The sequence below is a fragment of the Camelus ferus genome, chromosome X, assembly GCF_009834535.1.
Source record: "Camelus ferus isolate YT-003-E chromosome X, BCGSAC_Cfer_1.0, whole genome shotgun sequence".
In the NCBI taxonomy this organism is placed as follows: Eukaryota; Metazoa; Chordata; class Mammalia; order Artiodactyla; family Camelidae; genus Camelus; species Camelus ferus.
The window spans coordinates 65,833,362-65,860,225 of record NC_045732.1 but is presented as its reverse complement, the minus strand read 5'-3'; the positions used below and the strand labels follow the sequence as shown (position 1 = coordinate 65,860,225).

The 26,864-nt window shown below is 44.1% G+C and overlaps 1 protein-coding gene across 7 annotated transcripts; it reads right to left on the bottom strand.

The window, feature by feature from the left end:
• Positions 1-6: 6 nt before the first annotated feature.
• On the bottom strand, positions 7-26,864 carry ARMCX4 (armadillo repeat containing X-linked 4). 7 transcript variants are annotated; one of them, XR_004318292.1, is made up of 8 exons: positions 26,494-26,703; positions 25,918-25,987; positions 25,091-25,168; positions 24,673-24,756; positions 24,297-24,387; positions 23,817-23,953; positions 14,564-14,745; positions 7-4,121 (listed from the first exon to the last, which is right to left on the bottom strand). XR_004318292.1 is itself a non-coding variant. In XM_032476058.1 (6 exons), the coding sequence occupies exon 6, from the start codon at positions 23,806-23,808 to the stop codon at positions 16,990-16,992; it is 6,819 nt and encodes a 2,272-aa protein (XP_032331949.1). In that variant the 5' UTR covers positions 23,809-23,953; positions 24,297-24,387; positions 24,673-24,756; positions 25,091-25,168; positions 25,918-25,984; positions 26,494-26,864; the 3' UTR covers positions 16,644-16,989. The 7 variants fall into 7 exon arrangements, 2 of the variants coding, with proteins under 2 accessions (XP_032331949.1, XP_032331948.1); XR_004318289.1 differs by lacking the exon at positions 7-4,121 and adding an exon at positions 7,388-9,091 and having other exon boundaries at positions 26,494-26,705; XR_004318293.1 differs by lacking the exon at positions 7-4,121 and adding an exon at positions 10,009-10,228 and having other exon boundaries at positions 26,494-26,706.

Here is a 26,864-nt window from a genome sequence, read left to right as displayed (position 1 = left end):
TATAGATGTATCAATCATATCATATTGCACACCCTAAACTTACACAATATTATATGCCAGCTATATCTCAATAAAGCTGGGGAAAAAAGAATATTTTTTCTACCCAAGAAACCAGTTTTTCTAGTTATTTGTCTTCATTTATTTTTCCAGCAGAATTTCTAAGTTAAAATATATAACTCCTAAAACATTGCTTGGCACACTGTAGGTTATCGATAAATACTTGTTGAATGAATCAATATATCTTGCATATTTTTAAAGTTTATTTGTAAGTCACTTACCTTTTCTCATGATTATTAGAAATTGACTCTTTACCTTATACTTTCAGATTATTATTTTTATATATGAAAGTGATTGGGCTTTGCATATTGAGCCTTTTTATGGAGTTCCTAAAGTTTGAAATAGTTTTTAGTTGATTCTCTCAGATTTGTTTCATTTGCAGTAATGATAATCTTACCTCCTTTCCAATAGTAATATCACATTTCTTTCTCTTAGATGATTGTATTAACTAGTATTTACAGAACAATGTTAAATAGTTGTGTAAAAATTAACATCCTTGTCTTCTTCCTGATTTTTATGAGAATACTTTCATGTTTATTCCTCAAGCATGAAGGACCTCTTGTTAGAAATTTGTATATTTTTAATCATATTAAAGAAGTATCTACCTATCCTTACTTCAATAAGTTGTATCCAGAAGATATCTGGCTTCAAGTACAATTTGATTAAGACTCTCTGCCACGCCCTTTGTTACATATAAGCTTCATCGTTGGGCTGGCCAATCTGGTGGAACCAAAATAACTACAACAGACCTAAGCTTTACATCAGCACATCTTTATCAGCACATAGTCCCAGCAGGAAAAAGAATCCAGCTCAGCTGGTTCAAGAGACTTGAATGTAGGGACTACTCAAAGAGGTGTACGCAGGTTAAGAGAACAAATAAGGGACTCTAAGGTACCCAGAGACTAGCAATAGCAGGAAGTGGCTATCCTATTCCTAAAAAGGCAAGAGCCTTGAAAAAAAAAAAAAAACAGGATCCTAGAGAGAGCTAAAGATATAGAGGAGGCACCTTCTGGCAGGAGATGAAGCCTTGGCCTATGACAACAGATAAATTTATTGGCAGTCATTGTTAATAAAACACAGCCCAGATCAGGGAGGGAGCAAGGAAGAAATACCTTGTCTTTTCTCTCTCTTCACATGCCCTCCAAAGTTCTGTCAGTGCACTTCATTGGCCAAACCCAAAGAGACTCCAACCAGAAAGAGAGACTGAGGGATACAATCTATAAGGATCACCCTCCTAAGGCATAGAATAGGATCAAAGAGGGCAGGAAATGGATCAGGAGGTGGAGCAAAATATTTTTGTTCTCTCAAGGTTAAAATTCTGCAAAGCGTATTTTATCAAACTAGCTTTCTCTAACTGCATATGTAAAAAGAACCAGTTTGGGAATTTCAAAAGAGTTTCATCTTAACCAATTTTCTCCAGAGTCTAAAGAATATTGTGGCCACACAGTGTAAAAAAAATCATTTTTTCCTTAGTCCTAGTTCATTGCTATAATCAGACAATTTTTCCAAAATGTGCCCCAGAAGGCTCTCCTTAGGAATAGATAAAATGTTTCCTTTCCCTTAAAAACAGAGAGACAAAACAAAAATGGCACCCCCAAAACCAAACACTGGCACCCAAAGAAACAACAAACTGGTTCACAAATCAGATAAAAATACAACAACTATTCCCCTCTCCAACAGGGTACCCTACACAAATAAAAAAACAAATGGGCTTATTCCAGAGAGGAAGAGCGTTTTCAGTTGTACACACCAATGAGACTCACCCCATTGCATCCAGCTCATCAACTCCCAAATACCTCCCGATTGCAGAACAAGGTTTATTGATCAAGAGGGCATATCAGCAGAAACAGACCAACAGATCAATAAGAGCCTGTTTCCTTCACCACAGAACTGAAAGCACCATGGGCCAGCAACACCTGGTCAGTGGCAAGCACTCAGGACTGTCCCTGAGACAAAGGTAGTCAAGCAGCTGCTGGACAGGATCCAAGAGCCACCACTGGCCAGGGGCCAATGTGCCCTGGGCAAGACGCTTACTTTGGAATTCCATCCCATCTGGATCTCCAAAAAATCAAACTTGGGTCCACTTGTCCTCATGTGGTAAAGCCAATCTACTGACACTGGGTTGTGGTGAAGGAAACTGCAGCATTTATTATTGCAGGGCACCAAGCAAGGAGTATGAGTGGCTAATGCTAAAAAGACCACAAACTCCCCAGTGGCTTCCAGGGAAAAGTTTTTAAACACAAGGTGAAGGAAATGGTTGTAGGGTATATGATCAGCTCATGGATATTCCTCTTATTGGCTTGTGGTGAGGTACTTGGGAGTCAATATCATCAACCTTCTGGTTCTAACTAGTCTGGGGTCTATGTGCATATGGTCAGCATACAGTTAACCTCTTCCACCTGGGGAAGGGGGGTTCAGTATCTGCAAAACAGCTCAAAGGATATGGCTCAGAATATTATCTATAGCCCTTTAGGAGGAGCTAAAGGTCCTTGACTTTGTCTAATGGCTAAACTATTATTATTTTGTCTTGCTTGACTATTTTCCTTTGTTTCTGTGTTTTCTCACTTCTCTGATTAAATTTATTCTTTGGAACTCGAGAAAGGTCTAGGAGACTAAATGTTTTCTGCAAACAAGAAACAGGCAGAAGACACGGGATGGGGGCTCTGTCCCAGGAAAGCCCCACAGGGCTATACTTGGTTGTACGCTTACCACTCAGCATCCATTCTTGTCTTTATTTCAATGAAGAAACTCTCATCTCCAACAAGGAAGCAAGGACAAAAAGTCCCATCAGCCACTGTACTGTCATAGAGTAATACTAATTCATACTCTCTACGTGAAACCTAATTTACTACAACCATCTCCAGTATTTTTTATATATTAGAGAAACGAAGAGAAAAATAATAAATTATCAACAAAGATACATCTAGCTACCACAATTTCCCTCTGTAGCTGGTCATGAGGCCAAAATCAATAATCATAACTTCATTCTTCCACCACTCATTTCATATTCCCTTTAGCTGGTCAAAGTTCTTTCCCTGATGTAGTGATCCTAACTCAATACTGTCTTTATGGGATTTCTGCACTTTCCCATTGACCATGAGTATTGAGGTGTCTCAGTGACTATCCTTGGTCTCCGAGCATCCTTCTCCTTGTTCTCATTGTATAGCAGTAACCCTGTTTCCCCTTGATAATAGAATTCAATTACTCTAGCCAGTACAATAACCCCTGTCTCTACCTATCAGTTCAATAGCATGAGGAGACCAAAATTGTCAGGGGCAGTTTCATTTTCAATTTAATGGAAACATGGCTTTATTCCTTGGTAGAAGCATTTATTCCTTTAAAAAATAAACCTCCAAACCTGCTGAGCCCAAGGTTGTGGAGAGAGAAAAAACAAGTCTTTATTGGGCTAATTGGTGTAATACTGAGAGGGACCACTCCTTCTTCCACCCTTTCATTCCCAGACTATGTATTCTCACCATGAAAGAAATAGCACCATATATTGATCTCTGGTTTGAAATTAGCTGTTGTAGTTTTGTAGTACAACACTGACAACTTGCAACAGCTCATCTTATAACTAAGCCTTAAGTAAGCCATTCACTTTTCTATCAGGCAAGCTGTCTCTGCATGATGGAGTAAGTGATAAAGACTAGTGAATTTGGGGATATGACTCCATTATTGTAATTCATCTATCATTAAGTGAGTTCCTTGGTCACAGACAATGTTGTTTGGGTACCCTGATGATAATTAAGACATTCTGGAAGTCCATGGATGGTGGCACTGGCAGAATTATTATGAGCAAAGAGAGCAAATGTGTCTTGAATGTATATTTATTTCCATGAAGAAAATTTTCTTTTTTCACCATAATGAAAGGTGTCCCATATAATAACCCTACCACCATGAGGCTGACTGGTACCCCAGGAAATAATACCTTATTGCATTGGAATTGTTCATCCTCATTTTGTTGTCAGGTTGGGCATTCAGCAGTGTTAGTACAAGATCAGCCTTGATGAGTGGAAGTCCATATTGCTGAGCACATGCAAAGCCTCCGTAACATTGATGCTGATCTAACAAAAGGAAAGAGAGAGGCAGAAGAGTCAAAGAAGATGCTATGATAGAATCAGAGGTCAGAGTGATGTGAGGTGATGGGCCAAGGAAGGCAAGCAGCCTCTAGAAACTAGAAAAGTCAATGAAACAGATATTCCTCTAGAGCATCCAGAGGGAACACAGCTCTGTCAACCTATTTTAGACTTCTGACCTCTAGAACTATAAGATAATAAATTTGTCTTGTTTTAAGCCATTGAGTTTGTGGTAATATTTCACAACAGCAATAGGGAACCAATACAATGTTGTTGTTTAAAGAACAGAAGAGAATGTCTTCTATATTTACCCAAATATTTACCATTTCTATTGCTTCTCCTTCATTCCTGAATTCCACATTTCCCTTTGGTGCCATTTAACATTTCTTGTAAAGCATATCTGCTGGCAAAAATTCTCTTGGTGTTCCTTCATCTAAGAACATCTTTATTTCATTTCCATTCCTGACGGATATTTTTGCTGGATATGGAATTGTGGGTTGGCAAATCTTTTGTTTCAACACTTTAAAGATATTGTTCCACTGTCTTTTGGCCTTCATTGTTTGTGATAAGAAAACTGTGATCTTTCAAATTGTTGTTCCCCTACAGATGATGTGTTATTTTCCTCTATTTCAAGGTGGTTTTCTTTACTTTTGGTCTTCATCAGATTGATAAAAAAAAAGTGTCTAGGCATGATTTTCTTTGAATTCATCCTGCTTGGGATTAATTAAGCTTCTTCAATCTGTAAATTTATGATGTTCAACAAATCTGGGAAATTTTAAACAATTATTTCCTCAAATATTTTTTCTATCCCAGGAGGGGCAAGCCAAGAAGATCAGGAGCTGCCACCCTTGCCTAGCACCATCTCACAAGGCAGGAATATCGCTCAGGTAAAAGCAGGTCCCTGTCTTCAGCTCTGGTGCAGTGGTCCAGGCTCTTTCCAGGAGAAAAGGCAGGACATAAGGATGAAGAACTCCGCGGCTCTGCCTGAAGGAACTGACTTAATCTGGAAAAGGTAGTAGAAAATTCCATGCCTACAGGCATTGTCAAAAACAATGCAGATCTTGCTCGAGAATAATTAAGATGAGGCTGGTAGCACTAACACAAGAAAAATGCCAGAATAGTCACAAGTTTACTGAAGAGAACCAGGGAAAGAGACAACCAATAAGAGCCCTCCTGGGATCATATACAATTGTGAGGGTCAGGAAGACCGTGTGCATATGCTAGGCTGAATCCACTTAGGAGAATCAGAGAAAGGCATGAAACAGACTTGAAGGGTGTAAAACAAAAAAATGCTGTTCATCATCTGTTTCTACAAGGATTAAGTCATAAGCCAGTGCAGTGGCTGACCGGCAGTATACCCTGAAAGGAATTCAGGATGGAAAACAGAATGAGGCACCCTGTGCTTTGGAAAAACAGCCCTTTGATAGCTAGGTACATCTCGGGAAAATTTTTAATGAATCCAGATTCTTGCATCTTCCCATACACAAAAAAGTACTAAAATCACTACGTGAGATTCTGTTCTTCATGATTAGCAGTAACATTTACTGAGATGTATGCTTAACTACATATATTACCTAGGCAAAATCATATATATAATGGCTTCTCCCCTACCCCTTTGGAGCACTCCCCTCAGAGGTACTGAGATACTGTTTCCTGGGATACATTCCTCAGTAAAATCCTGAATGAAACTTAACTCACAGCTCTTATATTGTGTGTGTTTTTTTCCCCTTGAAAAGGAATTCCCCAAGCCACAATCAGACCCATAAACATAGGGCAAAAGCCTTACTGGAACAAGGAGCTTAAATACAACCTCTAACCAAGCACTGGCTGACCCACATCTTACTCTGACCCAGGGACGAATCCTAGAAAGCCAAGATTAAAAATAAAATCACAGTCATCCTTGGCAGTCTGAAAGAATGTGTGAATGCCCAAGGCTATACTCTTTCAGGGGCAATCAGAAAAGGAACCTCCAAGCTAATGGTCCCTGGCTGAATGGCGGAGAGGCAAAATATGTAAACTCACTGAAATGTGAGAGCAGCCTCCAAGCTACACACATATCCAATGATAAAGGGTAAATATCTAATCAGGTTTAAGCACAACCTTTGACCAATAAGTAACTTATGCTAACCCAGGGTCAAAACCTAAGAAGACAGGCTAAAAAATAAAAATAAGGGGAAAAAATCTGAGCTGGGACATCAGAGGTGTGCACTATTTGGGGGTGGGGGCAATAGACTCCACAGAATTAATCCCACCAACTCAACAAATAGTAAACAAATGACAGAAAACAACAACAATCATTGGGTGGAGGATGAGTATCCAGGGTTGCTATAACATATTATCTAAAATGTCCAACTCAACAAAAAGTTAAAATACATATAACAGCTACATAGGTGAACATGAAAGACGGTATAAATGTATTTTGTTGTAACTCTACTTTTTTTCTATCTGATTTAAAAGACAACTTCATAAAACAATATGAATAAATCCATGTTGATGTACATATAATGTATAAAGATGTGATTTGTATAATAATAGAAATGCAAAGGAGTGGGAAAGGAATGAAGATATTAGGAGCAATGATTTGAAATTAAGCTGATATTGATCTGAACTCGATTTTTATAAGTTATTAATTGTAATCCCCAGGGTAACCACTAAAAAAAAAAAACCATTTTTAAATATAGTAAAAGAAATAACAAGGGAATGAAAATGGTACACTAGTAAATACCTATTTAACATAAAAAAGGCAAAATGGAGGAATAGAAGAACAAAAAAGACATAAGACAAACAGAAAACAAATAGCAAAGTGGCAGATATAAATTCTACCTTATCAGTGATTGCATTAAATATAAATGGATGAAACACTTCAATTTAAAGGCAGAGATGGGCAGAATCAATTTTTAAAATATGATCCACAAAAATATACTGTCTACAAAAGATATTCAGAATCGGTGATACAAATAGGTTGTAAACAAAAAGGTGGAAAAAGATATACCATGCAAATAGTAACAAAAGGACTTGGAATGGTTGTACTAGTACCAGAAAAATTAGGCCTTAAGACAAGCATTGTTATTAGAAACAAAGAAGGGCCATTTATAATGATGAGAGGGTCAATCCATCAAGAAGATATAACAATTATAAACAGATTTGCACCTAATTCTAAAGCTCCAAAATACATAAAGCAAAAACAGAATTGAAGGAAAAACAAAAATGTATACAAGGCATAAAAACAATACATAATAAGTGCCACATACTACTGTGAGTGCTTAATCTTTTAATCATCACAGCAATACAATAAAATAGGTGTTATTTTCATTCTCATTCTAAAATGGGAAAAGTGAAGCAGAAAGAAGTGAAGAGATCTGCCCAACATCACATAGTTATTAAGTGACAAAACCAAGATTTGAAGCCAAGCTGTCTAGTGGCAGAGTCTATGTTCTCAACTACTCTTTCTCACAGCTCAGCTGTGAATAATATTTACATAGCCATAATATAAACATAGAATATTTATTTAATACAATATAGTGATATAACAACAATATATTGGGAGACTGTGGGAGAAGTGTGGTTGTATATGGGATGGGCAATTTAAGGTAACTGAATGCTTCCACTGTAGAAAGTCATAACTGATGTGTAAAAATTAAGAGTCAAGAAATAAAAGTATACACAGATTATTTAGAAATATGGAGGTGATACCAGAAGAAATAGTTAAAAGATTTGAAAGTGATTGTCTCTGAGGAGCAGAAATCTGGGGTGGGGAAGGATGAAGCAAAGTTCTGGTGGATTTTTGTCGTTGCTGTTATAAGCCTTATGGTATTCTATAACTACAAAAATTATATTTTTAAAAACCAGGTTCTGAAACTGAACATAGACTAGGATTCCAATTCTGTACATATAACTTGGGGTCTATTATGGACTGAATGTACGTGTCCCCCCAACATTCATATCTTGAAGGCCTTACCCCCTGTATGGTTGTATTTGGAGATGGGTCCTCTAAGGAAGTAATTAAGACTAAATGAGTCTTTAAGGGTGGATCCTTATCCCTGATCCTATAAGATTAGTGTCTTTATAAGAAGAGAAATCAGAAAACTTACTCCCTCTCTCCACATAAATGCACCAAGAAAAGGCCATGTGAGGTCATAGTGAGAAGACAGCTGTCTACAAGCTAGGAGGAAAACTCACAGAAACTAAATTTACCAGCACCTAATCTTGGACTTCCCAGGCTCCAGAACTGTCAGAAAATAAATTTCTGTTTTTTAAGCCACCCAGTCTGTAGTATTTTGTTCTAGCTGCCCAAGCAGATTAATACAAGGACATTATGGTAAGTGAAATAAGCCAGTCATAAAAGGACAAATGCTGTATGGTTCCACTTAAATGAGGTACCTCAAGAGGTCAAATTCATAGAGACAGAAAGTAGAATGGTGGTTGCCAGGAGGAGGAAATAATGGAGAGTTATTGCTTAATGGGTACAGAATTTCAGTTTGGGAAGATGGAAAGAATTCTAGAGATGGATAGTGGTGATGGCTATGCAAAAAAGGTGTATTACTTAATGTCATTGAACTGTGTACTTTAAAATGGTGAAGATGGTAAATGTTTTGTGTACTTTACCACGATTTTTAAGGGAAAAAAAGAACATATAGCGATATGCATTGTAACATAGATGAAAGACTGTACCCTTGGTTTCAGTTCTGCATTCCTCCTTGCCAAACTCTCACGCATATTGAGTTTTCTCAGCATTCTGTTTTCAGTTTTTCAATCTGTATCCCTCGCTGGGGCTACCTGATTCACTTCCTGGCTTCAGTTATCATCTATAATACATATCTTTAGTCAGACCTTTCTTCGGTGTTCTATATCCATACTTTTCAAATGAACACAGAGCATCTCCACTGGAAAGTCCCAGAAGGATCTCAAATTCAAAGAGTTTAAATCAGATTCATCCCCTTCCTCTCCCAATTCTGCTCCTTCATGTATGAAAAACAGAAAGGGAAAAGAAATGTTAATACTTTCCTCCATTCCCTACTCCAGATTGTACTCTTTCTCCCACACCACACTCCCTTCAGGGCCAAGTAGTTCATGTGTTTCCCAGAAATGGGCCTTTTTCCCCAAGAAGAAGGACTGTATTTTTATCTTCAAAAAGTGATGTTAAATTATACTTCATATGTGCATGACCCAGCAAGGCCACTGTACCCAAACCCTTAAACCAACCCCTGGGCCATGAGTATGCTGTAACAACACTAGAGTAAGAATCTGGGGACCTGGGACCACAGTCAGACCGAGAATTAGCTATAAGACCACTTTCCACATGGAAATGTTATGTACTGCTATCCTAAACTCAGTGCTGCCCCTAGAACTGGGCACAAGGGCCCCCTAAACCCCATTCTTTGAAAGGTCCTGCATGTCACACACACACACACACACACACACACACACACACACACACACACACACACACACACAAACACACACACACACACTTATTAAAGAATACATGGGTACCTGTGTCACATGGGATCTGGTGCTCATTGTCAGCACAGTGCAACTTATAATCCTAAACATCTGCATTTTGACTAACACTGTTTAGGCTCCAGGAAAATGCTTCTCCACATTTGTTTCCCTGTCCCCTCTAAGCAAAAGGTGACTATGTCCAAATGCCATAAAGATTTGTGGGTTGTGTCACTGCTGACATAAAAGACAGACATTATTTCAGACTGCAGGGAAGATTCTAGCAGTGAACCACTTAGGGAAGGGAAAAAACAAGCTAAATTGTCAGAGCCTTCTTCTCAGATACATGAATGCAATAGGTTTTTGCTTAACAAACTTTCATTTCCCAGTAGTGTACATTTTCTCGCTTGTATTTATTTTTTAGTGTGTGGTTACAAAAAATTTTTAAAAATTAATGCAGTATTTGTACCAGTGCCACATTGGAAGCTAGAGAACATTTCACAATATTAAACAATTCATATTACTCTTGATTTTGGGACGTTTGGAGAGAGAGAGAGGTATAAAGCATTGTCACAGATTAAGTCCCCAGGAAACAGATTCTGAGACAAAGATTGGAGTATAGAAGGTTTAATAGGGCATGCTTCTGGGATAAACACCTATGGAAGAAAAGGGAGGAAAGAAGCAGGAGTGAAAAGAGAGAAATCAAATTCCAGTCAAGACTATCAATAGAATGCCTCGACATACCCTGTAGGGAATTCTGAAGATAGAGTGAAACATCAAAGCTATCTGAAGTAGGGGCAAGAGGGCCAGGCCTTTATACACAGCATCAATGAGGTATTGTATGTAGGACCCTGAGAATGGAGTGTGATCTTAAACAAGACAATTTTTAGCTGGTGCAATGCCTGAAGAGGGCTGGCAGCTAAGGGCTTTCTGATGGCAATATTTCTAACAATTGAAGTAATAAGGCCCTTATTGCTAAAGGGAATTCTGAGCAGGGCAATGCAGCATCCACCACAGTCCACCCCTTGTATCTCCCAGATTCACTTTATGTAAATTCTGGGATCAGTTCTTCCAGGGGCCTGTTGGGTCTCTCTTCCTGGGGGAAACTTAGGACAAACTATAGCTCCCAACACTGCGGCTGGTCTCAAAGTTGCAAATGATCATATCCCTCTTCCACTAACAATTATAGATCCCCATCACTCTTAGGGTCTTGGTGGTTTGCCTAATGGTATGACCCAGACCCTCATTCTTGGTCACTGTGGCTTTCTCAGGCTGGAGTTACTGTACTTGCTGATACTCACATATCAAGCCCACCAATCTGTAAATAATGCTTGGGTCTTTCCTTCTCAGTCAGCTTGCCAAAAAAGATTCCCCCATGAAGTCACAGTTGTAAGGTAAGTAAAAGGTGTTAGCGCAACAGTGGTATCATGGAGGGTCAGTTCTAGTTGATTGTGCAGTTGCTTACACCCTCCAGTCCTCACTGTGCTTGAAACTCCCATCTTGCTGCTGAGCTTGCCGACTGTTATACCTCGGTGGATCTGACAGAACTCGGCTCATTATGGGCAGTTCTGGCTGCCTGGTCACTTGCATGTTCACTTCATGTCCTATGGCCAGGCATTTCATCTCTATCAGTAGCTTATCAGGAGCTGTTTTTAAAAGGTATGTAATTCTCCACTGCATGTGGCATGGCTTTGTTCCAGAACTTAAGTTCTGGACTAAGTTGTGACCTTCCCATTGAGGCTTACCAAAAACTCCACATGGCATCTTCTGCAAACACAGATACCTCTAATAACTTAGGGTCTATTTATTGCATGGACCAAGTGGCAGGACTGCTTGTAATCACAGCCTAGATCTGCTACAGGGCCTTCTTTGGCTCTAGGTCCCAGTCAAAGCTGGCAGCTTTTTGTGTCATCCAATATATGGGTCAAAACAGTAATTCCCTATGTAAAAATGTGCTGCTTCCAGAATCCGCCCCAAAAACCTATGAGACATTGAGCTTCCTTCTTTGTGGGGAAGGACAAATACAGTAATTTGTCTTTTACTTTAGAGGGAATCTCCTGGTATGCCCCAGATCATTCAACCCCTAAAAACTGCACTTAATGTAGCCAGCCCCTGGATCTTTGTAGGATTTATCTCCCATCCTCAGGAGTACATGTCTTAAAAAGGCCTCCAGTATGCTATCTACTTCTTAGTCATTTGGTCCAATTCGCATGATGTCATCAACATAGTGGACTAGTATTATATTTAGATGGTCCAGCTCTTGTCAGACTATATTATGACAGAGGACAGAAGAGTTAGTAGAAACCTGAGGAAAAACTATAAATGTATATTGTTATTCTATGGGAATGTGAACATTTAATGATGGTCCATTCTGATAGGAATAGGAAAAAAACTTTTCCAAATCAATAACTGATTACTAGGTACCTAAGGTCATGTCATTCTGCTCTAGCAAAGATATTGTATCTGACATGGCAACTCACTGTGTCACTAACTGGTTGAGTTTGCAGTAGTCTACTGTCATCTACCATACTCTGTCTATGTTTTGCAGGGGCCCAAACTGGTGGATTAAATGGAGATATGATGGAGACCACATCCCAGCAAGCTTTACGTCTTTAAAGATGGCACTAACCTCTGCCATCCCCTCCAAGATATTATCTATATGTTTTCATTTATTATCTTCGCCGAGGAAGAGGAGGACAACTTTGAAGCTTCCACCTGGCCTCATCTACGAATAGCTCTGACTCCACATGACAGGGAACCAATATGGGGCTTAAACCAACTGTCATAATATCTATTTCAATTATACATTCAGAAACCAGGAAAATAACCATTGGGTGGGTCTGTGGACCCAGTGGAGTCACTGTAAACCCAACATAGACCAGAAGCCCATTTAATTCCAGGCTCCCATCTGCCCCTATTCTAATGGAGAGGGTGGGGCATGATGATACTTTAGGTCTCTGGGTATGGGTATCAAGTCACAACCAGGGTCATCAGTCCTCAAGATGCTTGCACATTCCTCTTTCCCCAGCACACAGTTATCTTAGTAAATGGAAGGACTGGAGGAATCATTACTACACTAGTGTTCTATGGTCCTGCTTCTTGCATGTCCCACTCCTTCAAATGGTGTGCTCTGGATCAAAAACTGACTTAAGGCCAGAAGCTGAGCAAGGGAGTGTGACTTCTCATTGAGGTGCCTTTCCTCAGACTCCTGAGCATCTTTGAATTTTTTTATTGTATAGATTGAATACAAATTGTTGGATGCCTATTCTCCCTAAGGCAATATCGACCACCCACATTCCATTAACTACCTCTTAACCATCTATCCACCAGGAGCACTGTCTTCTATTAACCCTCTCCACAACTCTCTGCAGATCAGGCCTCCCTGCCTATTATTCTGACACTGTGGTGCATTGTGGTATTTGCATCCACCTAACTTTTGAGAATTAAGTACAGTCATCCTGTCTCTATTGTTTCAGCGGCATCACCATTTCAATCAGTGATCCTTAGCCTATAACACTCTTTCCTACTTTAAGCCCTGGTCTGCAGAGGCAAGCCACCACTGAACTTCTTAGTGATGCTGGTGCTCCTCTAACCAGTGCCTTCCTTATAGCTTTAGTGAATGGTGTGCTCTTCGGATTTTCCTGCAGAACATAGCCCTCTGAAGGGTTTTGTGGCCTTATAATAGATTTATTCTATCATCCTCACTTTCCTGAGCCTTTAATCCCTTCTCCCACAATTTGCTATGGCATTTCTGGCATTTATACCTCACTTTATGTGGGCCATTGTTTTTTTCCATACTTTGAAGGTGTTAAATTCTGTACATGGTGTGGTGTATATATATATATACACATATATATATATATATGATGGAATACTACTCAGTTATTAAAAAGAATAAAATTTTGCCACTTGCAGCAACATGGATGGACTTGGAGGGCATTATGCTTAGTGAAATAAGTCAGATAGAGAAAGGCAAATACTGTACGATATTACTTATATGTAGAATCTAAAAAATACAACAAACTAGTGACTATAACAAAAAACAAGCAGACTCACAGATATAGAGAACAAAGTAGTGGTTACCACTAGGGATTAGGAGGGGCAATTTAGGGGTAAGGGAATGGAAGGTACAAACTATTGGGTGTAAGATAGGCTACAAGGATGTATCGTACATCACAGGGAATATAGCCAACAATTTGTAAGAACTGTAAATGGTATGCAACTTTAAAAATTGTACAAAAAGTTTTAAATTTTTTTAAAACTCCTGTATCTAGGAAAGAACTCTCAAATCAATTAATTCTCCCTTATTCAATTATATTTTAAAGCTCCTCTGATCAAGGCCTTCAGAATTCAGTCCCATGCTTACTCCCTCAGCACCTGCTAGAACATGCTGGCTAGGTCTTGCAGCTCCTTCTTTGGGTAGTCCTTTTCCTTTATTATGAGGTCCAGCACATCACTAATGAAGTTATGCTTTGACTTAACCCTAGACATAGGCCCAGTGGTCGGTATGGGAAGTGGAGGCAGATTCTGCAGGAAACACACATTATCTTACAGAGGAAAGGATTCTGCATGTTCAAGTGAGGTGAAGCACTATCCCATAATAGGAAGGAGTGGGATAATTCTGAATGCTCAAGAGGTTCAGGGAAATCTGAGGATTTAAGATTATAAGGGACATCAATCCAGATGTCCCCATTCCAGGTGTCAGGGTCACATTTCTTGCTAACCAGAGCACTGATCAAGCAGACTTGTCTTGGTTGGGATTTTAACTTTCTTTGAAGCTTGATTTCAATATCAGCTTTTCATTATTTTTTCTAGAGGTCAGTCAAGCTTAGCAAGAGCCACCCAATATTCTGGCCTTCCTTATATTTAATAGTCCTCACATATTTCTCAAAGGTCTACCACAAGCCACCAGTGCTATTCCAGTTCACCACCAGTGAAAGCGCTAACAACTCCTCTGCCACCTATTCCATGTGCTTATCTATTCCACCTACCACGAATGATGGGGTCCTCATTGCCAGCTGGGCAGCAGGGGAATCCATCTCCAAAATTTCATCACAGTGTATGCTTTTCTGAATCTCTTCTTGTACCAACTGTTGTGGGTTGGCTTCCTGGAGAGAAGACTCAGAGTTCAGCATGAAGGGCTTTTATTAGGGAATGCTCTTGGGATCAAAACCTGTGGAAAGGAAAAAAATGAAGCAGGATTGGACAAAAGGAGAAGTTAGTCTGCCCCATATGGGGCAAGAAGCCCATGTAGATCAGTCACTGAATGTGAAGTACCTCAGGAAGTAGGTATGACCTTGGGAGAGGTGGCTCTCTGGCTCAGTCAATACCTGAAGTGGGCTGACAGCTGAGGGCTGTCTGCTGGCAGCACTCCTAGCAACTGAAATAACAAACTCTTTATTCCTAAAGGAGGATTAGGGCAGTAGATTGCAGAATTCAGAAGTGTGACATCATTTTTTCCACTGGAAAGTTAGTCACCATCAAATGCTAGAACTGAGAAAAGTTTTACGTCAAAACGATTAATAAGACTTAAATTTTCAAACAGTTATGCTTTATTAATGGTTTTATTTAAATAATATTTATTTTAAAATTTTAACTTATGCCTTCCAAATATTCAGACATAAATATGTGAATCGCCATTTATACTTTCGCTCTAGTCCCCCTGAAATGTTATTGACAGGGCTGCTTAGCCTGAATTCATCCATTTCCTTTTGGCAAATTATGCAGAAATCCCTGGTTTATTATATAAATATCAGAAAATATAGCTGAGCAAAAAAACAGATAAAATTACCCATTAATCTAACATCCACAGAGAATTATTCACATTCTCAGAGTATACACATCAAAGTTCATATATAGAGATCATTTAAATATATATATTTTCTTCATAAAAAGTATAACATGTGCTTTTGCAGCCTATTTTCCCCATTTAAGATTATATGCTGAATTTTTTCCATGCAAATAAGTGCAGTTGCCCATCAACATTTTCAAGAGGCGAATAATCTTTAATCTGTAGACATACCTTAATTTCTTAGCCAAGTGCCTATTTCAAGGCACGCGGGTCATTTACGATTTTTCACTCTTCAAAACAGTGCAAAGATGCACAGCCTTGTACAAGCCAATTATATCTCCTAAGGACACATTTCTACAATGTGGAATTACTGGGTCAAAGAGCACTCCACAAAGGCCCTGCCCCAACCAACTTTATAAAAGAAATATGATAGAAGCGTGAAAATTTATTCTTTCTTCTATTACGTTTTCCTATTATTTCAAAATAATAACTAATGTATTCACTCACATACATACCAGAGCTGGACAAGAAAGAGGATGTTTTCCTATCAAATGTCCTCAGGATCCTAAAGTAAAACTGTCCCTCTCTGTATGTCCCCAGGATAGGTTCCAGCACTTCTTTGGTCAAAGCGTCTCTCACTTCCTTCCTCCCCTTACCACTCCCATGGCCAGCAGTGAAACTTCACGCCCTTAGCATCTATGCCTGAACTGTGGCGGTAACTTCCTAACTGGTGTTCCACTCTCCAGGGGCCACTCCAGTCCCCACCCCAACTCTGACCCATTCTGCACACAAGTCAGCCACATCATTTTCCTTTCATTCTGTTATTCCTCTGGTCACAAAAGGCTTTGGTGTCTCTCAGGGGTGGGTGGAGTAATACACAGACACCTCAGTTTATAAACTGAAGATCTTCCGTGAATCGGACTCAACCCAACTGCTGGACTGCATTTCCCATCACTTCCTCTCAGGACACTACTAGGCAGGCCAGCCTCCTCTCTCTGGGGTAGGAGTCCCACCTCCATGCCTTTCTTCCCATCATTCCTCCTTCCTCCAGTACCCTCCTGCCCTGTATTTACCCTATCCTTCATGCCCAACTTACTTAAGTGTCCCCTCCTCTGTAAAATTTTCCCTGAACGCTGTTGCCTGCAGAAGTTCCTGCTGCTTCTAAGAACTAATAGGAAACAGCTGGCAATGATCAGAGGCTCTCAGGTTTTGTCAGTATCCTTTTGTGTACACACATCTTGCCTTTCCAAATAGATCATAAATTTATAGACAAAGACATGTCTTTTTTCTGCTTAAAACACACAACTTTATTGATGACATAAAAATAAAGTCTCAAATGTATAAACATAAGTCCACACAAAGGACCAAAGATTACCTTACTTATGAAGAATCAGTTCAGTTTCTGCTCATGAAGCATACCAAAAATATCTCAATCCAGACAAGGAAAGAATCAACACATGTATTTTTAGTACAAGTTTGAATTCATTTGGTGTTCATAAAATGGCCCAGCTATAGGCCATCATAAGCAACATCAGTTTAGAAGTTATAATGCAATTTACAGTGTGCATTACTTCCAGGCTGCAAAATCAAAATATTACTCAAATTTGTTTGGAAAATTACAACTAATCAGAGTTTACTTAATAATAGCTCAACTCTTTCTTTCACCTCAGGGTCATTGTATTCTGCTGCTAAGACTCGAAGTTTCTTAGCACACGCTTTAGGTCGTTGGAATACGAAATAGAGAGAATTTTTACTGAACTTGTCCTGGGTAAATACTTTTGCTCTTCTTTTAAAATGGTAATTTATATTTTCAAATAGTGAAAGAGCATTAAGAATATTCTCTTTTGTTTCTTTCTTGCTAAAGATATTAATCAATGATGTTGGTGCATTGGCAATGAGCAAGTCTTTTGTCATAGATGGATTTTTAGAGAAATTTAAAAGCATTCCCAAAATATGGTCTTTAGTTTCTCCACTTCCCACAGTTAACAAACGAAGAAATTCTGAAATATAGTTTGTAACCATATGCTGATATTCACTAATAATAGTCAGGTGCTTTATCAATCTTAGTCCAGCCAGCTGCACATTTGAATTCAAGGGATAGGTGACGGTGTCTTCACATACTTGATTTAAGTATGTTTTAACCTTCCTATGATTTTCAGCAGCCACTGAGATGTTATTCAGTGCATTTAAAGCTTTCTGCCTAACACTGGGGTAGGGATTATTGAGCAAGCTTTCAATAATTGAGATTCTACCTGCATTACGAATGACTTCATGGGAAAGTGGGCAATCAGGACTGTTATAGAGAGCATTATTGGCTATTTCATGAATAGAAGGATCTTCAGTCATCTCAATCATGCAGATGAGTTTTTCAAGCTCTTGAGGATCCATATTAGTTTCACGTTTACAGCGGCAGGCCCAGGCCTGAGTTTTTTCCCCAGACCTGATCTGCTTTCTGAGCTCATCTGCAGGTGGGAAGGAGGACTCATTTTGGTATGGAAATTTCATTTCTGTCCAGATCATGGCTCCCGCCCATGACCCCATTCCTGCCCCAGGGACCACGGATGTGACTCTTGACTCAGCTGACTTTTTGCCTTTAGTCTTGGGTGCAGATTTGTCCTCACTTCTATTTTTATTACCATCTGAGAACCCAGACTTTACATCAACTCCATCAGCAGTCTGAAGCTTATCCTTGGTGCTCGACTTATCTCCAGCCCCACACTCAAAATTAACAACTTTCTCACGCTTGGATCTGGATTTATTACTGTTCTCACTCTCAGCCCAAAATAAGGACCTTAAACTGATCTCCTCAATATCAGGGCTGGAAGTTCTACTTAGCTCATCCTCATCTACGTCCTCAGCCAAAGTCCAGGACCCCATGCCAGCCTCTTCCCCAGCCCCAAGCCTAGACCCTGTAGTGGCTGCATCTCTATCCCAGAGCCAAGACTCCTGCCTGGCCTCAACCCCAACCCCAGCCTCAGCCCCCACACAGGAATCCATACAGGCGGCCTCATCAGATCCGATCCAGGACCCAACAATGGCCTTCTCCTCAGCCCCAAATCTGGAACTAATGATAGCCTCTTCTCCAACCCCTGATCTGGATTCATTACTGGCCTCATTTTTACCTCCAGGACTAGACACAATAGCAGCCTCTTCCCCCCTCCAGAACCAGGACCCTGTACTAGCCTCACTCCCAGCCCCAAACCAGGATCCTTCATTGGCCTCTGTCTTGGCACTCACCTGAGACCTTCCACTGGGCTGGTCTCCAGCCCTAGCCCAAGACCCTCCACTTGCCTGCTCCTCAGGCCCCAGGCTAGACCCTCCACTGGCCTCATTTCCAGTCCTAGACCCAGCCCAGGATTTTCCACCAGCCTGATCCCCAGTGCCAACCCATGAGCCTCCTCCACTGGCATGATCCTCAAATCCAGGTTTGGAACAGCTACCAGGCTGATCCCCAGCCCCAGCCCAAGACCCTCCACTGGCCGGACTCCCAGTGCCAGCCCAGGACCCACCACTGGACTGGCCTGCAGGCCCTGGACTAGACCCTCCAATGGCCTGGTGCTCAGCACCAGACCAGAACCCTCCTCCACTAGCCTGATCCTCAAATCCAGGTTTGGGACAGCTACCAGCCTGATCCCCAACCCCAGCCCAAGACCCTCCACTGACCTGGCTCCCAGTGCCAGCCCAGGACCCTCCACTTGACTGGTTCATGTGCCCAAGCCCAGGCCCTGCAATGGCCTGGCCACCAGCCCCACTCCAGCACCCTCCTGCATTGACCTGACTCCCACTGCAAACATAGTACCATCCAGTGGACTGATTCTCGGGCACTGGCCTAGATCCTCCACTGGCCTGGTCTCCAATGGCAGCCCAGGAATCTCCAACAGACTGGTCCCTGGGCCCTGCACTAGCCTGGCTCCCATTGTCAGCCCAAGACACTCTCCCAGATTTGGCCTGATCCTCAAATCTAGGCTTTGCCTCACCACCAGCCTGATGCCCAGGTACAGCCCAGGACCCTTCACTGGTCTGTTCCACAGCCCCAACCAAGAACCCTCCACTGGCTTGGTCCCCAGAGTCAGCCCAGGACCCTCCACTGGACTGGTCCTCAGGTCCTGACCTAGACTCTCCACCAGCCTGGCCACCAGCCCCAGCCAAAGACCCTTCTTCACTAACCTGGTCCTCAAATCTAGGCTTGGACCCACCACCAGACTGATCACTAGTCGCAGTCCAGGAACCTCCAGTGGCCTGGTCCACAGCCCCAATCAAGAATCCTTCACTGGCCTGGTTTCCAGTGCCAGTCCAGGACCCAACACAGGACTGGTCTGCAAACCCTGCCCTAGACCCTTCATTGCCCTGTTCTCCAGTCCTAACCCAGGACCCACCAGTGGTCTGATCCACAGCCCCCAGCCCAGACCCTCCACTGGCTTGGTCCACAGTGTTAGCCCAGGACCTTCCACTGGACTGATCCTCAGGCCCCAACCCAGCCCCAGCCCAGGACACATTCCCATTAGTCTGATCCTCAAGTCTAGGCTTGGATCCACCACCAGACAGATCACCAGTCCCAAGCCAGGATGCACCACCAGACAGGTCACTAGTCAGAATCCAGGACCCTCCAGTAGCCTGGTCCACAGCCACAGCCCAGTACCCAATATTAACCACATTCCCAGGTGTAGCAGCAGCCCAGGACCCTGCATTAGGCTGAATCCCAGCCCCATCCTGGGGCCTTCCACTAGTCTGTCCCTCAGTCCCAGCCCAGGATGCTCCATTGGCCTGGTTCTCAACCACAGCCCAGGATACTCCAATGGTGTCTCCCCCAGTCCAGGACAACCCACTGGCTTGGCCTCCAGCCCAGGAACTATCACTGGCCTGACCTCCAGTCCAGGGCACTGCAATAGCCTGGGTCCCAGTGCCAGCCCAAGAACCCCCACTGGCCTGGCTCTCAGCCACAGTCCAGGACCCTCCAACAGCCTTGTCCCCAGCCTCTACCCAGTAACCCCCACTGGCCTGGCCCCCAGCCCAAGACTGGTCGCTGGTGTGACTCCCAGCCCACAGCCCCCCACTGGCCTGGTCCCCAGCTGCAGTCCAAGACTGAATCCCAACCTCATTCTCACTCCTAGCCCCATTCCAAGACTCAACATTGGCTTCATTCTCATCATCAGCCCAGGACATGCTATTCTCCCAGTAGCCATCCCTAGCTTGAAACCTAAATTTGATCCATCGCTCAGAAGCAATCCAGTCCTCAATACCAATCCCATTCCAGTAATAGTCATGGACCCTAGGCTGAGATTTTCTGCAGGCCTGAGTACCTGCCCCACCCTCACTCTTAGAAGTCAGCGTGGCCTTAGCCTTGGGCTTTACAGAGACATCTGTGGCTTCTGCCTCAGACTTAGGTATAGCTTTGTCCTTTGCCCCAGACAAGGTCTTACTCTGGGAATGGGACACAGATTGATGCTGCCCAGAGCCCATCATACATGCTCCAGCCTCTACCTTTGACTTAGCAATGGAATTGCCCCTGACCTTACTCCTGGCACCAAGTGAGGCCTCACCCTGGGAATTGGTCACAGCCTGGGGTGCAGCAGAGCCTGTTGTATTTGGTCCAGTCCCTGCTTTAGACACAGCATTGGGATTGCCCCTGACCTTACTCCTAGCACCAAGCAAGACCTCACTTTGGGAAATGGCCACAGCCTGGGGCTGGGCAGAATCTGCTGTATCTGGCCCAGCCCCTGCCTTAGACACAGCATTGGGATTGCACCGGACCTTATTCTTGGTACCACACAAGGCTTCACCCTGGGAACCGGCCACAGCCTGCAACTGGGCAGAACCCTTTGTATCTGGCCCAGTCCTTGCCTTAGACACAGCATTGGGATTGCCCCGGATCTTATTCTTGGTACCACACATGGCTTCACCCTGGGAACTGGCCACAGCCTGGGGCTGAGCAGAACCTGCTGTATCTGTTTGAGGCTGTGCAGATCCCTTTGTGTCTGCTCCAGTCTCAGTCTTAGACACAGCATTGGAATTGCCTCGGACTTTATTCTTGACACCAGGCAAGCCTTCACCCCAAGAACTGGCCACTGCTTGGGGCTGAGCAGTGTTTGCTGTATCTGTTTGAGGCTGGGCAGAAAACATTGTATCTGGCCCAGACCTTGCCTTAGACACAGCATTGGAATTGTCCCGGACCTTATTCTTAGTAGCAGGTGAAGCTTCACCCCAGGAATTGGCCACAGCCTGGGGCTGAGCAGAGCCCGTTGTATCTGTTTGAGGCTGGGCAGAGCTCTTTGTATCTGCTCCAGTCTCGGTCTTAGACAGAGCATTGGGATTGCCCCGGACTTTATTCTTGACTCCAGGCAAAGTCTCACCCTGGGAACTGGCCACAGCCTGGAGCTGGGCAGAGTTCTTTGTATCTGGCCCAGTCCCTGCTTTAGACACAGCATTGGGATTGCCCCGGACCTTATTCTTAGTACCACACAAGGCCTCATCCTGGGCACCGGCCACAGCCTGGGGCTGAGTAGAACCCGTTGTATCTGTTTGAGGCTGGGCAGAGACTTTTGTGCCTGGCTCAGTTCCTGCTTTAGACACAGCATTGGGATTGCCTCGGGCCTTATTCTTGACACCAAGCAAGGCTTCACCCTGGGTATTGGCCATAGCCTGAGGCTGGTTAGAGCTCTTTGTATGTGGCCCAGACCCTGACTTAGATATAGCATTGGGATTGTTCTGGACCTTATTCTTGGCACCAGGCAAGGTGTCACCCAGGGAATTGGCCATATCCTGAGGCAGACCACAGGCCCACAGTTCTACCTTAGCCTCTGCCTTAGAATTGGCATTAGTATCACCCCTGCCGTCAACCCTGGAATCAGGCAAAACATCAACTTGGGTCTTGGCCCCAGCTGGAGGCTGCGCACAGTTTTTCATGTCTGTTCCGACCCCTGTTTTACTCTTGCCTTTGGCTTTGCCCCTAGATTTACCTCTAGTGCTAGGTAAGGCCTCAACCTGGCTCTTGGTGGAAATCTGAGACTGTGCCTTTGTGTCTGTCTCAGCCCCTTCTGTAGACTTGGTGTTGGCATTGCCCTGAGCCTTCATCCTGTCATCAGGCAAGGCATCAGTCTGGACATTGGCCATAGGTTGAGGCTGTGTATAGGATTCAACATCTGTTCCAGCCTCCACCTTAGATGTGGCACTGGGATTGCCTCTACCCTCAATCCTGACATCAGGCATAACATCAGCCTGAGCACTGGTTACAGCTTGAGGCTGAGCAGCAGACTTCATGTCAGCTCCAGTCATCACCCTAGATGTGACATTGGTATTTCTCCTGTCATCAACCCTGGCACCGGACATTGCCTCAAGCTGTTTTTTGGTCACAGTCTGAGATTGTGTAGAATCACTCATATCTGCCCCCACCCCTGCCTTACATATGGCATTGACATTACCCCCAGCATCAACTGTTGCTCCAGGCATGACTTCGGTCTGGGCGTTGGCTACAATCTGAGGCTGAACAGAAGCCCTCATGACTACCACAGACCCTGCCTGAGACACAGTTTTCCAATTCCCCTTTGCCTCAACCTCAGTACCAGGCCCGTCATCAACCTGGATCTTGGCCACAGCCTGAAACAGTGCACAGGACCCCATGTCTGCTCCAGCTTCTGCCTTGGATGTGGTATTAAAATTTCCCTTAGCATCAACTCTGGTACCAGGCCTGGCCTCAGACTGGGTTTTGGCCACACTCACAGTCTCTTCCACAGCTCTTGCCTTTGTCTCATCCACAATTCCACTCTTGTTTATGGCACTCATCTTGGCCACTTCCCTGGTTACTGCCAAGGCCTCATTTTGTATCACCATCACTCTGTTCATCTCTGTCTCTTTTTCAGCCAACATATGACTTTCTGCTTTGGTCTGGGTCTTTGCTTCTTTCTTGTCCTCTGCCTTAGCAACAAGTGACCAAGCTTTAGCCTTGGTCTGGGTCACTGCCTCTCTCCTGACTACTCTCCCAGTCTCAGAGTCAGTTTGGGTCACTGCCTCTTTCATGGCCACTTCACTGGTTTTGGCCTCAGTCAGAGTCACGGCCTCTATCATGACCACTGTTCCAGCCACTCTTTTGGCCTCAGATTGGGTCTTTGTCTCTGCCCCAGGCGTTGCCTTGACTTGAGAATTGGCTCTGGTTCTGGCTCTAGCAGTGGCCTTAGTCTCTACTTCAGCCCCAGCCCCACTTCCTGCTCCAGTTTCCGCTCCAGTCTTGGCCTTGGGTCTAGTCTCAATCTCTGTCCCAGCCATGGCTTCATTCATGGCCAAGGTCTGGTTCTGTATCCCAACCACAGTCTCCATCTTGACTCTGGACCCATTTCTGGCGAGTCTCCTCACACTCTGGGCTCTTCCCTTGGTTAATCTATAAATGTAGTAGCAGGTACCAACCCAGATCATCAGTCCTGCAGTCACCCAGCCCACCTCCACACGACCCATGTAATCACCCCTGCTGAAGGCACGAACAAGGTACAGAGGGGCTCAATCAGGCTGGGAAAAGAGGGTAGTAGGTCTGGGTGTAGGCCTGTGAGGGCGCTGGTCTTCAGCCACTCAAAGGCCACTACAGCTGCCACTGGAGGTGGACCTGGAAGTGGAGGAAGGAAATGGACTAAAATTTCTCTTCTAATTCTGTGCATCATACAGATAGATACACAGAAAGACAGGAAAGTGTAGAAATGATGTCTTGGTGAGAGAAGAGGATGATCAGCAAGTTGTCTCTCCATCCCTCTTATTTTATCTCCTCCCCATCTTCCCCTAACAATTTTCCCCAAGGTACTCCCATACATGTTTCCTTACACCAAATGAACAGTGGGAAGGATGATGGTAGTGCTGACTATGAATGGTAGAGAGTGAGAAGCCCTCAGATCTTGATTTTTACTGGACCTACTCTAGTCACCACTCCCACAGGTCCCCACCCTCATACCAACCTGTAGTGATCAAGGCAGTTTCCGCCTCTTTCCTTCTCTTGATCGGAGATATACCCTAAAGTAGATCTATAAACTCATGAGCTCTGTGGACCTAGAGACAGACAGACAGATGGAGGGACAGACCGGAGTGGAGGTTTTGTTCTTGGTGTGACAGATAAATCATTAGCGAACTATCTCTCTATCCCCTTCAGTTTACCCCACTCCCTCTACCAAAATAAAAGTGAAGGTCTAGGGTAAGTGACAAGGATGGTGGGAAAGGTGGCTGGAGAAGGGAAAGGCTGAGGATCCTCCAGTCTGGACACTAGCCCTACTAGATGGACACTGATCTCCACCAACCCACCCAAGACATCTGCCCAGGCAGTCCCCATCCTCTTACCAGTCTGTACTGATCAGGGATACTTTCCTCCTTGTTTCTTTCCTTCCAGTGGTCTCAAGTCTTTCAGCAGGCCTGCCAACAGACCTATGGACAAGTAAACAAACAGGTCATAGAGACTGAGCCCTTTACAGAACAGACAGGCATCCTGTTCCCTGACCCCTGAGCCCATGTCCAGTTTGCTAACATGTCCCATCTCATGGTCCCTTCTCTCAAGTCTTCTCTCAGTCACACTCCAGCCTCCCAATATTCCTCCTATTTCCTGCACTGAAATCAGTTGGAGAGGGGGAGGTGAGGCAACACTGTGGAAATCTAGTAGGAGAGGCGGAAATACCCTCCACTGAGACCCTCTCAATTCTCAGCCACCTTATGTGCCCACCCTCTCTTGTTATCCCCAGGCACTACCCAGCTTCACACCAACCTCCACAGTTTCAGGCCAGTTTCCCACTTTCCCTTGCTTTCAGTGGTAAACAGCCCTACTGTCAGCCTATGGGAAGACCTAAGAACAAACAGAGAAAAGGCAGAAGGTGAATGTTGAGTGTTTGTGACATCCCAGCACCTAAAATGTGAGTCCCAGAACCTGCCTTACTGGATTTAGAGACCCATTCTCTGGCAAGGAAAACCTAGGGCTTCTCCATCACTGAAATGGGCAGGGTGGGAAAGGGAGGCAGGGAAAAGCGGAGGAACAGATGCAAATTATTTTCAAACCACCCGTAGGACTCTAGGGCTTCTCCCCAAAGTCCATCATTTCCTTCACCAAGATGTACAGACAGGTGAGGAAGCACGGAAAACTGGAAAACCTCAGGCAAGATGGAGGCCCCCAGATCCCATGTTCTAGAATCACAGCCTACTGCCATCTACTTCCCTTTAAACCCATCTCTAGGAGTCACCAGCAGAAAAGACAAGGTGTGAGAGGGAAGGCTTTTGCTTCTGCAAAATCACCACCCCACCCCTGCAAAGCTTAGCTCCAGGAAAAAAAAAAAAAAGGAATTCTTTGATACACCAATTTGTATTTTCCCAATATTATCTGAAGTGCAAATAAAAGAATCCATTGAAAAATTTCTATCTTTACTGGTCTTCAATATACAATTAAAGTTAAAAATCCTAAGCTTGGGAACACAGTTTAGAGAAAGTCCCCTAGGCAGCCCCACCACATATCCCAACCAGATAGCGGCGCCTAAGTTCCTGTCATAGAGAATTCACACAGAACTTCAGCGGTTCACAGAGAGTGCCCGTGCCCACACTAACCTCCGCAGATCCTGCGCGGTTTTCTCCTCTCCTTCCCTCGCCTCTCCACAAACAGTGCCACACCGAACTACTGTCCGTCAGACAGAAGAGAGTAAAGGCGCTGAGTGTTTGGACCAGCACACCAGGACACAGATCCGCAAACTCGCTTTTCTGGATTCAGGAACCCAGTTATCAAACGTCCCTCCCCACATTGAGAGACAGACGCCACCCGCACCAACCCCACCGTCCAGTCACTAAGGCCCACCATTTTTTCTGCAAACGCCACCGTGGCGTGTCCCTTCCACGGAAGCGAGCAGGAAGAGGAGCGGACGTGTGTGGTCAGTGATTAGAGTCAGAAAGGATGGGGTATCTCAATCTCTGCATTTCCCTCTTGAGACACTCCCCCCACCATCCGCCCTGTCAAAGGCCACGGTTCCCCCGCACAGACGTACGTAGGCAAGGAGGAGGAGGGCTCGGGAGAATGAGAGCGAAGGCTCCAGGAACTTGAGCCCGCTTGGTCCCCCACCCCCGGACCCGCTCCCGGGGTCGCAATCCCCTGCCGTTCTGGCCTCGGCGCGCGGGCCCCGGGGGCCTTACCTGCTCCGCTTTCCCTGGGCCCGATGCCAGCCCGCCGCGCGCAGGGCCTGGGGGAGCTGGTACCCAGACAGGAGTGACGACTGCACCGAAGGCTGCGTCGCTCTGCAGCTCCCGGTCACGTGAGGGCCTCGCGTCACCGCCGAGCTCGCCCTCCGACCCCCCTCCCCCGAGCCGGCGGGGAGTTCAACGGGACCCTCCCCTCCACCTCCGCACGCGTGATCTCCCCCTCCACCCAGCTGTGCGCGAGGCCCCGTCACTCATTTCGCTCCTCTCCAATCTGAGGGCCCACAAGTGGCATCACCTCCCTGCGGTTGGAGTTTGCTCTTCTCTGGTTACCAGGGAGGGTCTGCATCCCCCATCCACCCCCAAGC

Excerpts from the sequence above, each read along its gene's own strand:
- ARMCX4 (XM_032476058.1), bottom strand. The coding sequence starts at position 23,808 with ATGGGTCGTGTGGAGGTGGGCTGGGTGACTGCAGGACTGATGATCTGG.